The sequence below is a fragment of the Argentina anserina genome, chromosome 2 (genome assembly GCF_933775445.1).
Source record: "Argentina anserina chromosome 2, drPotAnse1.1, whole genome shotgun sequence".
In the NCBI taxonomy this organism is placed as follows: domain Eukaryota; kingdom Viridiplantae; phylum Streptophyta; class Magnoliopsida; order Rosales; family Rosaceae; genus Argentina; species Argentina anserina.
Genome location: NC_065873.1, coordinates 28,421,537 through 28,438,131, shown reverse-complemented (window position 1 = coordinate 28,438,131; position 16,595 = coordinate 28,421,537). Strand labels below are relative to the sequence as shown.

At 37.8% G+C, this 16,595-nt stretch overlaps 2 protein-coding genes across 4 annotated transcripts; one reads left to right on the top strand and one right to left on the bottom strand.

Annotated features, from left to right (window-relative positions):
* Window positions 1–7,027: 7,027 nt before the first annotated feature.
* On the bottom strand, window positions 7,028–9,990 carry LOC126783585 (rop guanine nucleotide exchange factor 1-like). Its single transcript, XM_050509083.1, has 5 exons — window positions 9,610–9,990; window positions 9,197–9,313; window positions 8,516–9,054; window positions 7,790–8,143; window positions 7,028–7,583 (listed from the first exon to the last, which is right to left on the bottom strand). The coding sequence occupies exons 1-5, from the start codon at window positions 9,914–9,916 to the stop codon at window positions 7,227–7,229; spliced, it is 1,674 nt and encodes a 557-aa protein (XP_050365040.1). The 5' UTR covers window positions 9,917–9,990; the 3' UTR covers window positions 7,028–7,226.
* A 945-nt stretch (window positions 9,991–10,935) lies between these two features.
* Window positions 10,936–16,328, top strand: LOC126783580 (uncharacterized). 3 transcript variants are annotated; one of them, XM_050509076.1, is made up of 13 exons: window positions 10,936–11,049; window positions 11,196–11,436; window positions 11,604–11,826; window positions 11,999–12,199; window positions 12,290–12,360; window positions 12,734–12,896; window positions 13,475–14,068; window positions 14,258–14,638; window positions 14,754–14,829; window positions 14,919–14,982; window positions 15,279–15,408; window positions 15,545–15,658; window positions 15,746–16,328. In XM_050509076.1, exons 2-13 carry the CDS (start codon window positions 11,327–11,329, stop codon window positions 15,809–15,811), a joined length of 2,193 nt encoding a protein of 730 aa, XP_050365033.1. In that variant the 5' UTR covers window positions 10,936–11,049; window positions 11,196–11,326; the 3' UTR covers window positions 15,812–16,328. The 3 variants fall into 3 exon arrangements, with proteins under 3 accessions (XP_050365033.1, XP_050365032.1, XP_050365034.1); XM_050509075.1 differs by lacking the exon at window positions 10,936–11,049 and having other exon boundaries at window positions 11,141–11,436; XM_050509077.1 differs by lacking the exons at window positions 10,936–11,049; window positions 11,196–11,436 and having other exon boundaries at window positions 11,694–11,826; window positions 12,004–12,199.
* The last annotated feature ends 267 nt before the right edge of the window (window positions 16,329–16,595 follow it).

The window sequence follows — 16,595 nt, the reverse complement described above, 5'->3', positions numbered from 1 at the left end:
CGGATTCGTGTCAACTCGTTATATACATGACTAAATTAGTACGTACGTACGTTCCATGCATGCAAGCCAGAACTAGGCGCACACCCAACAAGTTCCCTGAAAATTGCTGTCTTTTATACTCTGTGATTATAATTTTCATTGTATTCTACGACTCCGGAATACAAACGCTCTGTTAATCTGATAAACCGGGCTAGCTGAGACCGAAGAATCCAACATCTCCCGAGTTGAGAGTACCTCGCTCTAGCTCGCTTCAGTCTTCACATGGCTGTAAGGCTGGAAACCTGAGTACCCAAAACGCAGACGATATGTCGTCGTAATCCTCATCATTCCTACATTGAAAACTACTCGGGCATAAATTTTCGATCCCAGAAGTACCTAGCTACAGCTCCTTTCTAATCTTCCTCCAGTTTTTATTTTCAACGATTGCATGATCACCATTGCAACAAAGACAAAATACGGCATTGCATTATCCTTCACGTGACCAACAGAGTGTCGTATGTGGGATCGATTCTATTGATAAATACAAAACCCTACCAGTTGGAGTAGGCATCATGAACCGGAGTGGATCCATTTCATTCCATGCCACTCCATGCATCGAGCTCTGCAATCTCTAGCTCCCTTCCTTTTCTGTTCATTTTTTGCTAGATTATTGAACTTCTAGTCAACCATATTTCAACACACTAGTATATATCTACTGATCTACCATTAGCCTACGGGTGTGGTTCAAGTTTCTACAAACCGATCATTTGAGCTTAGTCGATATTTGCTCAAGTAATATCAAAGTTTTCTTGAAAAATTCTACGTACAATCATACGCAAATATCAGTGTTTTGCTCATATGTATTGATTTTTTTTTGAAAAGGACTCATATGTATTGATTTTTTAATTCACACTTCAAATTTTAGTGAAATTTATAGATTTGAGTATCAGAAATACTATATGAATAGTACAGAATCTTCAATCTTGAATCATACACTAAATAACACTATTGAACATGTCTTAGATGACATGCAGTATCTTTGTTAATTATATATTTACTGTTAAGGTAAAACGTGATATGCTAATTTGCCAATATATAAAATTAACCACGACCCCGATCATCAGCTATTTTTATGTACTTAGCCAAAAGAATATTCAAGAAGTATGGAAAAAAAAGTTGGTATACGCTTTTGGCTGGAAAAAAGTGGAGGTAGCAAAGCGCATGAACTTTTGTTCGAAGTCATTCAAACTTTCAAAGTTTCAAACCCAACTCAATAAGGAAAAAGTAAAACTATTATTTACTGCTCAACTCTTTTTCGTTTATGTATGATTTTGGGAATATTTGTTTGCTTTGATTTGTCGACGCTATGATGAGTGTGATCTTATAGGTTACACATTTGGACGTGATAGAACTGTAGCGTGTAGCATCACTCGAATGCGTGCTTGAAGTCTTGAACCCTAGCTAGCTTAAAGTAACTACTAGATGTTCATGATCATCGACTAGCAACTTTACAACATCAGTTATATCAACGAATACTCGATCGTACGTTTACTCTTCCCTTCCGGGTCGGGATCACATAACGAAGAGATTATAATCTAGGGGAATTAAATTTGCATGACTGACAAAATATGAATTGGAAATTGGAATGAGATTAAAGCGAGTAAGTGGTGCATGTGTCCATCAATAAGTATTCTTTGTCCCAATGATTCAATCATGACTTAGCTCTGACGCCACCATTTCGATCAGCAAGACAACTCGTATGTAATATTGGTTCTCTCTCTCTCTCTCTCTCTAGATCTCTCTCTCACACACACAGCAGAACAGAAGAGACTATTGGCACGAGGACGTGGACAGCTCACCAGATGCACATATGAACATAAACATCAACCTCTGTAGATTTCTGGTGCTCAAGTTTGAAACTGAACTGTGAAATTTAATGGGGCTTGGTATGGTTGAGACTTGCAATTGAGAGAGTAGATTTATATGTAAACGTAAGAATTCGAAGCCAGCAGGCAGTTTATGAGGTGGGTTGGTCTAATTAATGCACGCACATAATAATATTGTTGGTATTTACTGGTTTGGGAGCTGTGAAAGTTTGTTCTTAAAATTTGCAGAAAGCTAGCTTTGCTGGGTTTGTTACGTTATGAATGAAGATCGTGGGGGTCATGAGTAGGACGTTTCGATCGACAAAGAAGAAGATTTCGTGTCTCAGTCTCTCTTCTCTTTCTGAGACTCAGACTATGGAAGAAGATCGATGAAAGTAAATTAATTCTGGACAGTAATATAAAGAACCTCAAAATTAAGCCAGCACATGGAGACACAATGAATGAAAAGGGAGGAGTATTACTGTATTACTATATGTAGTGGAAGTCTGGAAGGTAATAAAAGTGTGATTGCTACAAGGCATGGTGTGATAATTGGAGAGGAAGCATTGATCTAAGTTTTTACCTTTTATCTCAATGCTGTTATATATATTTAGGTCAAAATTGAATTCGTTTGTGGAGGTACCTAGGATTCCACACTTAGTGGTGCAGTAGGACCTCAAAACCATCATCTGAAGAGTTAGCTAGCTGAGTTGGTTTTTTTGCCACTTGAATCCTCACTGAGCTTAATTTTGTGGAAGAATGCTCTTACAACTTACAGCTTATCTGATGCTATTATATATATATATATATATATATATGATGCACTAGTACCGATATTGGATATAGTATGACACGAGATATATTTTTTTCTTAAAAAAATATTATACGGATACGTTTTGTAAAATAATAAATTTCAAAATTTAATTAAAAAATATCAATTAAAACACAGAAAATCACATTAATTTATAATAAATTAAGTGCATGACTTAAAATTTTTAATAAGTTCATGCAAAATAGAAGACAATATTTTACTCTATGATAATTTTAGTGTTAAAATGACTATTTTACTTAAAAATGTATTTAAAACTGTACTCAAGGCCTATCCGATGGGTCAACTATGCACTATATGGTCAAAATACGTTTTTTCTATCAATAATACATATATATATATATATAGTAAATCTAGGCCGTACCCATATTTAACACGGATACATACATAACCTTTTTTTGCCGTATCCATGCTATAAAGTATTATATACATGTGTATGTATTCATGATTGAACTGATTTCAGATATAACACCGGGTCATTAGTAGAGTCATCAAAACTACCGTAATCTATATGTTTTATGACGTTGTTAAATGAAGCTGGTTAACTAAGATAGGATCGAAAACATCCCCAACAACTTTAACATTTTAGAGAAACAAAGAGAATTTATAGAGTTGTAGTCTTTTTCTACTCCAATAGTCTTTGCATCAAATTCTTCAAAATAAAAAAATTGATGAAAAAGAAAAGTTAATTCTTCAAATTTGCAGCAATATACAAAAATATGGAGATAATATTTGTAATAAATTCACACACATTTTAACACACAATAAATACAAATTATTAAAATCTATTGGACTAGAAAAGAAAACTTAAATGTAAAATATTAGTAATAAATGCAGAAAATTATGAAAATAGATTTAAATATATAAATAGTTATATATTTATTTTAATTGTATAATATTTTAGTGTAATAATAAATGTACATATTTACAAAATAAGAAAACTGTTGACTTAATGTTTGAAAATTATAAAGATTTTGATAAGGAAACTGTTAGAGATCCTGATAATGAATTTGGTCGTCATATATTTTCAAACTAATTTTGCTTTTGTAATTATTTGGTGAGTATACCCAGTAGTGTTTTATTGCAAAGGCAGCAGAAACGAGGAGATACAGGGTAATGGAGAGAGAGAGAGAGAGAGAGAGAGAGAGAGAGAGAGTTCAATTGCATCAAAAACGAGGGAAGGGAGAATAAAACATGATGATCATCCTTCCTATGAGATCTAAGTCTTTATGTCTATGAAGTCTATGATTTGATTAATCCTTCCTTTCTTTTCTGGTGAAAAATGCTTCTTCTTCTTTAGCTAGGTTGATGGAAATGAACCATCCAATCTTTCCATGACTTTTCTATTGAGTCTCTTCTCTGAATCGAAAGTTGAATCCCCACCTTTTCCTTCCTTCCTCCTTCACTCACTTTCTCTCTTCTCAATATTAATTACACTCCATTACACCCACACCCACATCCCGGCCAACTCCTCCATCATCTCATTTATTACTGACTCTTCCTCCCTTAAATAGAACCAAAATCCCATCTCCTCTATCCCTCACCTTAATAATTCTCATCCTCCTTCCTCCCATGTCTTCTTACTTATTACTATCATGTCCCATCAATTGCCTGTGTTTGTTTGTTTGTTTTGGGTTTGTTGATTAGTATGCAGTGACCTGTGTGTGAGTAATTCCGATCAAGATCAAGATCTTCATGTGGGGTTTAACAAAGGGTTTCATACAGAGTTTATTGGCATTCTGTCCACCTCCTATCGATCTCAATCGAGATTTTTGTGTTTATATGGAGATATATGGAGGTGGGCATACTGCCAACTGAGCTCTGTTGGTCTCTCTTTGTAAAACCCTCTTGATATAAGCTTTAGCATGCAGCTGTGTCCCCTATGCTGATCCTTTTTCTAGGTAGCGACTACTTAACTGATATGTTAAGAACGAAGGCAAGTATGTATGCCATATACCCTCGTTTGAATCTATGGATTCTGCCCAGTTTAAACTCGATAACGGTAGACAAATTTAATCTCTATCCTAAATTCCTAATTATATCGTCTGTTTTTCTCTTTCTCTTCTGCAGCTTAGTCTGGAGGTGCATCTAAGATCAGATCGATTAGATCAGATCAGGTTACTTAATGGAAGTTGTGTGACCAAAGCTTAAATGAATCCTCCTCAACTCGGTTGCTTCTGACTTCTGAGAGCATGCTGTTTCATCATCATCTTATTGAAGGCGGGGAACCCTAGTTTGTATTTGTGAACTGGGCTCTCTCTGTTATCCTTTACTTTAATTGACATTATCTTTTCTTCCGTCTCTGTTCATCTTAGTACGTACACAGTACGTATTTGCTTGTGATATTGTATGGCTGATTGGAATCATTAGATCAAGTACTTCATATTTGTATACGTTTGCTAGCTAGGGTTGTTCACTTGTTCAAATATATGTTTCTTTACAAATCTTTCTGTCGGCTCAGGAAAGGTCATGGAATTGGATGTACCATTCCGCATATTCAGAGTTGACAAAATTTTATATAGAAAACATGCATATGGAATTCTTTACGGATCAGACCTACGGGATCTGAATTTGTTGAATAATTTTCTTTCGGTTTCATATCTGGGATATTATTTGGATTTACGATGCTCATAGCATTTAGTTACTTTTTATTTGAATAAAATAACTTTTACTTGGTATGGTTTCTTGGTTTTGGTTTGTCAGATATTTAATATATAGTAGGCTTGTGAGTAGTTTCAAATTAATCTTTCCATGGTATCAGTCTAGTCTAGGCCAGCCCTAACCAGCTCTTAATTCCGCCCTTGATAAGTTAAGAGGAGACCATCCAATTCATTTCTATACCATAAGCCAAGGCTCATGATTGAAGGCCATTATACATTTTCCCAAACCCCACTTCTGGCCTTTATGGCGCGTTAAATTTCTGGACTGTGAAGGATAGTTTGAATCATGGTGTACAAAGAATGGAGAACATCATCTTACAGTTTTACGTGAAAAGGAAAAAAGGCCAAGTTAATATAACTTTGAGGCTTTAAGCATAACAGACATGCATGTTTTATGGTCCTACTCTAAATTTGAACTAGCTCAGATCTCGTTGTGTTGAAGCCTGATGACTTATATGATCGCTTTCCGCTCTCAATGTGGTGGCCACAATCCTTTTTCTGGTGTACTCGCTCTATCTTCACAGGTCAAGACTTCAAGTCAATGCAGTACTTTGATCTTAGTCAATCAGCAATCCCTTTTTCGTTGACCTGAAACTCAACACTCTTCTTTCGCACTACCCAGAGAGAGAGAGAGAGAGAGAGAGAGATTAACTCCAAACTAGCTAGCTGACAATATCCGTGTTGGTAGCTGCAAGAAGAATAAGAATGTGAACATTTTACTCTGGAGTCTGGAAGGCTGCAAGTGGAAGAGGCAACGGAATCCACAGAAAGGGAAAGGAAAAATCAAATTCATGTAAAATATATATTATTCGTTTTCATGATTGATGGATGGGATGGAAGCATGTCTGAATCTCTGCATCTCTTGTAGGAAAGCATTAGAATGAAAGAGAGTTTAGATTTATTTAATACATGATAAGATATAATTAAGTGTCTCCAAGAACTTGCTAATTAGTACCAACCACATCCAAATGATTTAATTGAAGCTTTATCAGATACAGCTGCAGTCCCGCAGCTATCCAATCCGGGACAGAGATTAGTATAATTCGTTCATACTAGAGCAAATGAGAGCACTGCATGGTAGGCATGCCTAATAATGAATTTTAGTGACATCATAGCTTGAAGTGAGATCAATATTCTTTGGTGCAAGTCTTTGGCGTTGAATACACTCATACAATATGTACAATTACATAATCTTAGGCCTGTTCTGAATTTTGGTGTTGGGTAATCTCAAAGCCCCTACACTTTGGGCCACAAAATTTGGTACCCCCTCTTTTCATTTTTATAGAACTAACAAGATATAACTACGTACGTGCTTAGAGGGAGATTTTCAAATGATGACTATCTTATTAAGGACTAGTCGAAAACTTTCTAAGTTATTGTTAATTAGATTTATTTTTCGGTCACATTTTTTCATCTCAACCGTTTAGATTTTAAGTATATAATTGTAGATTAAATATACAATTTTCAGCAAATTTAATAATCGTGATAAGATCAAACTCGATCAAATGAATGAACGAATCAAAATTGTCAAACATGAACCGTTTAAGTTCATAATGAGTAAATCACATATAATAATGTCTTAACGATTGTCAAATTTGATAAAATTTTGTATGGATGATCTACTTATATATATTTAAAAACTAAACGGTCGAGATATGAATATCATATCTAAAAATATGTGCATTAAAGAGGTTCTTAAAAAAATGGTCCTCATTGGAAAATGCCTTTGTGCTAGGATATATGAAAAAATAAAGATTATACTATGTTCTTGGATCATACAGAACCAACAGAAATAAACAACATTTATATTTCAACCGTCGACTGAATGCGTGAGGTTAACCAAATCATCTTCTTTGAAGGTATTAGGCTTCCCACACTATTTCATCAACATCATCAGAAAGTCAAATTTTCTAACTTCTCATGCAGCAAGTCATTTAAACACCTTGTCTTTGTAGATTGATGTCTCTTTCGGGCAGGGCTTCTGGCAACCTGATAGGGAGGATCATTAGGAGCTGGTAATGTAGTTGAAGAACCATCAGAGTTGTGCTGAATCGAGAAAGTACTCCGCAACAGCCTCTTTTGTTTGGGAACAGAACCACCAAACCTTCTTTGCCGACACATCGGCATTGCAGCTGCGCGTTGCCTGCTCGCATCATCTACATATAAGAGATCATCAATCCTTGCCATTATGTTGAAGGCTAAGCTTTCCATCACCCTGGAGTAGCTCTCAAGGAGAGAGTGGCCCACATCCTGCACCATATATATGTGGAGGAAATGAACTGATTTAGTGTTACTAGTTGCTAATAAGCAAGAGACCCTCAAAATCGAGCCTAAATGTGGAGATGTATTACTGTCATATGTCGTTGTTCTTTGGTACTAAATGAGTAAACTGTTAACTATGTGCTTTCAATCTTTTGTTCTTTTTTCGTTACTGCCTAAACATGTGTCTGCCATACCTTGTTATACTGAATTTTGCTCATGTCCAGAGTGGTCTGTGGGAGGCCAGGGAACCGTATCCTTAAATTCTGCAAGATAGTATTGGCTCGGGTGGCTAGAAGCTTACATTTATCCATGTCACCAACCAATCCCTTAACCGTTCCACCCCAGGATGACTTACCAGATTTTGTAGGCTTCAGCTGGCGTTTTAGGTATTTCAGTTTCCAAATGTGTGCAGCAGCCTCAATCCTGTTTGCTATTTCAAGAGTGGTGTACTCTGATGAGAGGTCCAGATAGTCAAGAAGACACTCTGGGGAGAACCGATCAGCAGTTATAAATCGGTAAGTGATTTCGCCTAGACAAGCTTTCCCACTCTGCAAGCAGTGGTAGAATGGTGTCAACTTATATAATACTAATCTGTCAAACATACATCAAAACACAAGGAAGAAAAATTTAGTCATACATAAGCCCCTAACTTGCAAGATTTACTAAAATCAAAAGCTCAGTCATTTTGTAACAAAAAAAAAAAAAAGCTCAGTCATTTTGTAACAGCGAAACATGAATGCCAAGGAGAGTAAGATCAGCAGTCATAAAATACTTTGTCTCCAACTCTCCCTAGGGTACTGTGATTGCAAATACTAACAAAATGTACATTCCTCATGTGTGTGCATCTTTATCTATACACAATTGCTAATGAATTGGTATTATTATGTGGAATTTTTTTTCTCAATACAAATATACAATACCTTGGGCAAGCTCTCAAGATAAGCACCTGGGATTTCCATTTCAGCCAGCACATTACTATTGATGGCCATGGAAGCCTTAAGGATCTGATTTGCACATTCCCTACAGTGTTGCAATGCCTTCCTCACATTTTCAGACAGACCATTTTGGGGTACTTTAGGGAATGGCAGCCACCACTTCTCTTCTTGCCTGATTGAAGGTCTACTAGAAGAGGTAGACCGAGAAGATGATTCAATATCATCAGTATCAGCAACGGTTATCCCTCGGTCAACGTAATAAAACTCTGTGTCACTAAATCCATCCAGAAGGCTAAGCAGCATTGCATCCAGTTTCTTAAGGGCAGGTAGATTTACGTATAGATCCGATCGGGGACGAGTAACCATAACCTCAAAAGTCCCACCTCCAGGGAATTCTTGAGTTGATGGTATGAGCTCAACAATGGAATCACTCACACTCAAAAGCCATTCCATTTCTTGGCACCACATTGTCTTCTTCTGCGGTGCTAGTGGCTCCAACTTCCATAATTCTCCAAATACAGTAGCTGCCAGAGCAAACCAATGAAAACAAACATAGAAAGCAAGTCTTTTCTGTAAACTCAAACAGTTAAGAAGTGTTTTGGGGGGAATATACAGAGGAACAAAACAGGCAATGGAAATCGCAACAAGGGAAGAGTTTGTGCAAACCAGAAAGATTTGTGATGGCATTTGATATGGCAAGAGCTGTGCAGACTCCATTGCCTCCACCTGACATATCTTCTCCAAGCAGAAGCTTTGCAAATCTCTCCTTCATCAATTCAACCTCTGTAAATTACACGAATATATATTCAAATCGTAGTACGTCGTATATGGAATGATGGATCAAAGTTACATATTTAAAGTAAAAGAAGTATAACATAGAAAATGTTATCCAGCCTTGAAGCTCAAATATGACATTGACAATTATTAATTGGTCTAAAATCATAATGTGCATCGATTTACATCATTCATTTGAATTAGTACAAGGAATTTGTCAAATTCTGCATTGTAATTACAGTTGATTCTCACTATGGAATTTGATTTACAAACTGCACACATTTCCAACATAACAACTGACTAACCAGACAATTCAGCATCGGTCTTCTCCGTCATCGCCGGAACTACAACATTACGTCTACCACCGAAGGCCGGTAACATGATTGGAAGCCTCTTCTTGTCGTACAAATCTTGAGCAAAGTCCGGTCCGGAAGGAGTCGACGAATTTATGGAAGTAGAAGCATGACCTTCGTTTATCCGACCAGAAAAGCTAGTACTAGTTGAGCTTTCCGACTCACTAACGTCAGCACTCAAGCTATAGCCCCTGAAACGCTCACTCAAGTACTCGGACTCTTCATCTTCCGACGAGAACGAGACGCTGAAGCTCTCCATTGATCAAGGTGTTCAAGATCAAAGTGATCGATCTCAGAAAAGGAAAGTGAAGGAGGAGAGATGAATATTTACCGCTAAAACTGTTCTACTACACTCTTCTTTCTCACTTTTTCTGTATTTTTCGTTGGCTTTGTAAATGTAAAACCCGGCCCCACCTAGGACGCACAGCCGGTGCTTTTTAATTGGGTGGATTGGAAAATGATTATGGCCACGTGTTTCTTTCGAGTGATTAGTTTGCACGCGCTGAGAGAAGTGAACATCGATCGGATCTGAGATTATGAGGTATAAGTTCGCCGCTTGGTTTTGGTCGGGGTCGTAAATCTTGTGTACAGAACCCAACTGGTTGTAGCTGATAATTTAATATGATCGTGCCCTCTCGTATAGTTCAGTGGACCTTGCGTTCGTCAGTAGTTAAGAAGTATGAATAGTTGTGTGGTTACACCGTTGTAGAACTTGAGTTGATGAAGGTCTAACGTATGATCAACGCCTTGACACAGCCAAGGTGAAAGATAACTTCACCAAATGAAGAATTGTGTTAAATGATGCATAATGACATGGCTAGGAATGCCATATCAGTTCGGTGTTGGGCAGTGACTCATTCGTATAAATGGGTTCATTTCAAAGAAAACAAAGCATGTATTTTGAGTAAACTGAATAATTTTAGGTCGCAAGAGAATCTAAGACTATGTTTAATCTCTGATCAACCTAACCACTTACTGCGGCGATTCAATTAACTCATTGAAGCACAATGAACAACTCAACCACTTGCGGTGATTTTATTAATTTGGTATCTTTCTATACATGGCTGGTTGTGGGGCGAAAGAAGCCTAGTCCAGATCATGTGTATTGTGTACATTATGGTGCCATTACGGTCCCAAATGAGCACATTAGGCCCCTCGTTTTCATCAACCAAAAGCCTTAGGCCCCTTGAAAGTGTTGAAAGGGTAAAGCTCGCGCGCGCGGGGGGAGTACACTGGGGTGATGTCATAGACCCGTCACACGCCACACTCCGTCACTATCTCAAACTCTCCCCACACCTTTCTGTCTATTTACCCCGCTGCCCACACCATCCCACCGCCTCAACTGACCAAACCAATCGACGCTCCCAAATCGCCTTCGCCATCTCTGATCAGGTAAACGCCGTCGTTTTGCTTATCCCCTCTCGAATCTTCGATTTAAGCCTCTGAATTCAAATCAGCGTTGTTTATTTAGATAAATTAGGGTTTAGAGATGAAATCTAATCTCTCACACATTGCTCGTGAATCGTTCTCTGTTGCAGTTCGTCGTCCCAATTTCGATTCTGCTTCTCGCCGGGGAAGGTCGATTGTCCTCTCGAGTTGTTCACGGTGGTTGTTTACTCCTGCTCGCGCTCTCTCTTCCTCCGTCGTTGTTTCGTCATCAAAACCTAGAATGGGATCCGTCGGAGCTCTTGACCTACCTTTGAAGTACCCTAGCGTCCGGCGAGACGAGTCCGTCGTCGATGACTACCACGGCGTCAAGGTTGCCGATCCTTATAGATGGTAAATGCTCCTAAACCCTAACATTTCAAGTTTATTCGAGCATCCTAATTCATTGTTCGAGTATATTAGGGTTTCTTGTTAAGGCTTGAGCATCCTAATTCATTGTTTGAGTATATTAGGGTTTCGCTGAATTTGATTTTGTGTTTTTTTTTTAATTGTTTGTGAAGGCTTGAGGATCCTGATTCGGAAGAGACGAAGGAGTTTGTACAGAAGCAAGTGGAGTTGACGCAGTCGGTGCTCAAGGAATGTGATGATGTCAGAGGGAAGTTATCTGAGAAAATCACCAAGCTGTTTGATCACCCGCGCTATGATACACCTTTCCGGCGAGGGAAGAAGTACTTTTACTCTCATAACACCGGGCTTCAAGCTCAAAGCGTGCTCTATGTGCAGGTTGGTGTTTTAAGTTAGAGATGGTTTTATTGAAATGCTTGTGGATTCACCGGTTTGCTAATGTAGTGAACTTGTAATTGTGGTTTTAGGCTAGAATTGGTTCTGTTGAAAACTTGAAATGATTATATGTTCACTATTGGTCTGGATTGAAGTGTGTTTATTGTGGTTTTAGGATAGTTTGGATGGAGAACCGGAGGTTTTGCTCAATCCTAATACGCTTAGTGAAGACGGGACAGTAGCTTTGAGTACATATTCCGTAAGTGAGGATGCCAAGTACTTGGCCTATGCACTCAGTACAAGTGGCAGTGATTGGGTGACAATTAAAGTGATGCGCATTGAAGATAAGAAAGTGGAGACGGACACTGTGTCTTGGGTAAGTTCTGGAGTTTATCTTGAACTTACAGGAGTAGAATTCGGGAACCTGATAAGAGAAACTAAGTAATTTTTTGTTTTGCCTTTTCAGGCCAAGTTTACTGGTATTAGCTGGACTCATGATAACAAAGGGTTTTTCTATAGCCGCTATCCAGCTCCAAAGTAAGTCACAAACAGCAATCCTGCTTTATTACATCCAGCATAATGTCATGTGTTTCTCTTTTTATAATAACTGTAGCTCGTGATTTTGCTATGAGAAATCTGCCAGAAGAAGAATTTTTGGAGATTCAAATTCTGTGCTAATTATTGTTCTATCTTGGAAATATGTCAGAAATAAAAATGTTCAAGGTGCTCTGGTTATTTCTGTCTTCAAATTGAGCAATCTGAATGTAATATCCAAGTGGTAGAGAAGTAAATAACTTGATTTCATTTGGATTATTATATACTATCTGAGCCAGGAGAGTAGTCCTTGATTGTAAGGTTGATTGAAAAAATATAAAATTGATTCTATAACAGTGGTTATTTGGTGTTGTAGAGAAGGAGAGGACCTTGACGCTGGTACAGAGACCAACACAAATCTTTATCATGAGTTGTACTACCATTTTGTGGGGACAGATCAATCAAAAGACATATTATGCTGGAAAGATTCTGAAAATCCTAAATACTCGTTTGGAGCTAATGTTACTGAGGATGGGAAGGTAAACACATCTTTTATGTTGTCTTGTTCGATGTTTGGTGAGAGTAATGTTTGTTTTCGTCCTGTACTCTTGTTCATGCATTAGTAATATGTATTTCTCTAAAAAAGAAGCCTTAAAATCGAGTAATAGCACTTGTGTTGTGAATCCTATTCGAAGTATCCCCCCCCCTCCCCTTAGTTAAACAAATGGTCCGTTTGTATTAGAGAGTTGGAAGTTGGAACTAGTATGGACATATCTGAAGCAAGCCGTGTATAGATCTGCATCTATCGAAGAAAATGTGCCGTTGGATTTTCACCATCAAGATGAGAAACTGTTTCTTCATTGTTCATATAATAGAATATGTCAATAGGCATGTTATAATATGAAACTTACGATATAACCATGTTTCTTTTTTGTTTATGAAAAAATGTTGGCTGTAATTGACTCATTCTTCTGTATATGGGTTTTCTACTTATTTCCACATTTTGAAATAGCTGTTGTGGATTGATGTTTTTGTAAAGATCATTGCTTGTATAGACAATAGTATTTTTTTTAGTGATTGTATGATCTAATTATTCTTTTTCTTGATTAATCTGCAGTATGCACTTGTGTATGTCGGCGAGGGTTGTGATCCGGTCAACAAATTTTACTATTGTGACATGTCTGCTCTTCCTAATGGGGTTGAAGGTCTGAGGGCGAACAATGAACTGCTCCCGGTTGTCAAGCTTGTTGATACATTTGAGGCACAGTATCACGCGATCGCAAATGATGACACTGTCTTCACTTTTCGGACAAATAAAGATGCTCCGAAATATAAGTTGGTCCGTGTTGATTTGAAGAAACCAACTGCATGGACTGATGTAATTAAAGAATCTGAAAAAGATGTACTTGAATCTGCATCTGCTGTAAATGGTACCCAAATGATTGTTAGTTACTTGAGTGATGTCAAGTATGTACTACAGATAAGGGATTTGAAGTCTGGTAGTTTGGTGCATCAATTGCCCATTGACATTGGCTCAGTTACTGGGATATCTGGAAGACGAGAAGATAGTACAATTTTTTTTGGCTTTACGAGCTTTGTTACACCAGGAGTTTTATATCAGTGTAATTTAGAGAATGAAGTTCCAGATTTGAAGGTATTTCGCGAAATTACTGTTCCTGGGTTTGAGCGATCAGACTTCCACGTTGATCAGGTAATATTGGTTTCGGCTGACATTGATCGGCTCTTTACTCTGTCGCATTCTTTTTAAGTTAGTTTCACTCATTTAACACTTTGTTCCAGTTTTGATTCTAATACTGTTTATACTATTGCTCTGGCTGATGCTCTTTTAGTGCGGAATTCAGCAAATGCTTTTTCATCAACAGGCTTTTCAATTTTCCAGGTTTTCATACCCAGCAAGGATGGCACTCAGATACCAATATTTGTTGTGGCCAGGAAGAACATTGTTTTGGATGGCTCACACCCATGTTTGTTATATGGATATGGTGGATTTAACATTAGTCTTACGCCATCGTTCAGCGTTAGTCGCATTGTACTTACAAGACATTTAGGTTTTGTTTACTGCCTAGCAAATATTCGTGGGGGTGGAGAATATGGGGAGGAATGGCACAAGGCAGGCTCCCTAGAAAGAAAGCAAAATTGCTTTGATGACTTCATTTCTGCTGGTGAATACCTTGTATCTGCTGGTTATACCCAATCAAGCAAGTTGTCAATAGAAGGTGGGAGTAATGGTGGGCTGCTTGTTGGGGCCTGCATAAATCAGGTGCTTTTATTTTTTATTATTATTATTTTATTTTACTTTTAGAAGGTGTCTACTATCAGACTGTAGCAAGTCTTGCACTAGTGAATTTAAAAGAAAAAAAAATGCTATGATGCAGAGGCCTGATCTTTTTGGCTGTGCACTTGCTCATGTTGGTGTGATGGACATGCTGAGGTTCCACAAGTTTACCATAGGTTAGTTTCTTCGTTAGGGTCCACCCTGATTTTTATTTTCTTCAGAAATTAAATAGAAATCAGATGTGTGATATCTAAAAAATTTGCAGGTCATGCGTGGACTTCTGATTATGGATGTTCTGACAAGGAGGAAGAATTCCATTGGCTAATTAAGTAGGTCTTGTATTAATCTTGATTACGGTCCATTCTGATATCTGATTGGAACTATTTATTGCACTTTGGGCAATGTCAACTCTCTATAATAGTCTTTTGCTATCTTATTATGTTCTTCAAGTTGTGCCTAGGCATGGCTCTGGCCCCAAATCTATTAGAACTCAACATTAAGATGCACTGCATATTGCTTCTTAATCTTTTCATTGTTTATTGTCACACTCTTTTCTGAATTTCTCTGGGATGCAATTTTCTGTAGTTGTTTTTGCTTATTGCTCCTTCCCTCTTGTTACTTTCAGGTACTCGCCTCTACATAATGTTGGCAGACCATGGGAACGACATCCAAACCAGCAGTACCCACCTACCATGCTATTGACTGCAGATCATGATGACCGAGTTGTCCCATTACACTCATTGAAGTTTTTGGCGGTTAGTGTCTTATTTGAATGATTATAGAAAACCGAATCATTTGTGAATTTCATGCCGCCTAATAAGGCTTGATTGTTTTTATATCTTTTCGTCCCCTTTTTTTGGTTGTAACAGCATTATCTATTCTTATTTTCAGACACTGCAACACGTGTTGATTACAAGTTTAGAGAAAAGTCCTCAGACTAATCCAATTATTGGACGCATTGAATGCAAGGCAGGGCATGGAGCTGGACGTCCAACACAGAAAATGGTGAATATTGATTATGTTCGGATTGATGTTTTTTTCTTTATTTCTTTTGAAGGATTCCTTGTTTAACACCTGTTTTTTTGAGTGCAGATTCATGAAGCTGCTGACCGGTATAGTTTCATGGCTAAGATTTTGGATGCATCGTGGATCGAATAAGGAGGTGGAGTGTGAGTAAGGGCAATTATACTTTAACTTCAATATAATTTGTTGGGGTCACGTTTTCCGTGGTTACATCCAGGATATCCTGGTTAGCGCGGTACAGGCCATTCTTTGCTGCTAGGCATAGTTTACAAGCCCTTAATTGGTGATGAGGCTCATCCGTATAATGAACTTTCATCACTTCTCTCATGGGATCGCAAACACACCTCTTCGGTGTGATCAAGGACTTTTGCCTCTAAAATTTTTGGGAAGGATACATCTCAAGCCTTGGTCGATAACTGTTAGTAAAATCCAGATTTACTCTATCGATTAAACCTGGCTTTCCCCGCGGCCGTGTGGGCTTAGTCCATGGTAATTACGATTTTTTAGGTTCTTGTCATTGTGGGTCGAATACCTGTAAAATGTGGATATAGATGGTTCACCCGCTAAGCAGGTGGCCGAAAACATAGGTTCAGGCCTATTAAAACTGCCCCTGTTATGACTTGTAAAATTAAAGATGTAATCTTAACTTTTTACTGTATGTAAAGATTCATATATGCACAATGACAAAACGTGAGTTCGGCTCTAGGCAATTACATAAAGCGTATTGGGCCGATAAAGAGAAGCCCAATAACATCAAATTACACCTTTTTGAAAAATTTGATAATCGTCTTCAGTTGCATCAACGAATTAGCCTGTTAAAAAGTATCTTGAAGCCCATTAAGTAAAAATTGTGCGCATTGACGTCAATGAAACGGGCCTTGGGCCTGATTAGTCCATTGTTCGCTTGAAATAAAACGAC

What these genes read in the sequence shown, in the direction of transcription:
- LOC126783585 (XM_050509083.1), bottom strand. Translation starts at nt 9,916, where the DNA reads ATGGAGAGCTTCAGCGTCTCGTTCTCGTCGGAAGATGAAGAGTCCGAG. An exon ending in GACCGATGCTGAATTGTCTG is followed by an intron (nt 9,314 to 9,609) that starts GTTAGTCAGTTG and finishes TGTAATTTACAG; the next exon opens with AGGTTGAATTGATGAAGGAG. An exon ending in ATCTTGAGAGCTTGCCCAAG is followed by an intron (nt 8,144 to 8,515) that starts GTATTGTATATT and finishes CACTGCTTGCAG; the next exon opens with AGTGGGAAAGCTTGTCTAGG.
- LOC126783580 (XM_050509075.1), top strand. Translation starts at nt 11,147, where the DNA reads ATGAAATCTAATCTCTCACACATTGCTCGTGAATCGTTCTCTGTTGCA. An exon ending in AAAGCGTGCTCTATGTGCAG is followed by an intron (nt 11,827 to 11,998) that starts GTTGGTGTTTTA and finishes TTGTGGTTTTAG; the next exon opens with GATAGTTTGGATGGAGAACC. An exon ending in ATGTTACTGAGGATGGGAAG is followed by an intron (nt 12,897 to 13,474) that starts GTAAACACATCT and finishes ATTAATCTGCAG; the next exon opens with TATGCACTTGTGTATGTCGG.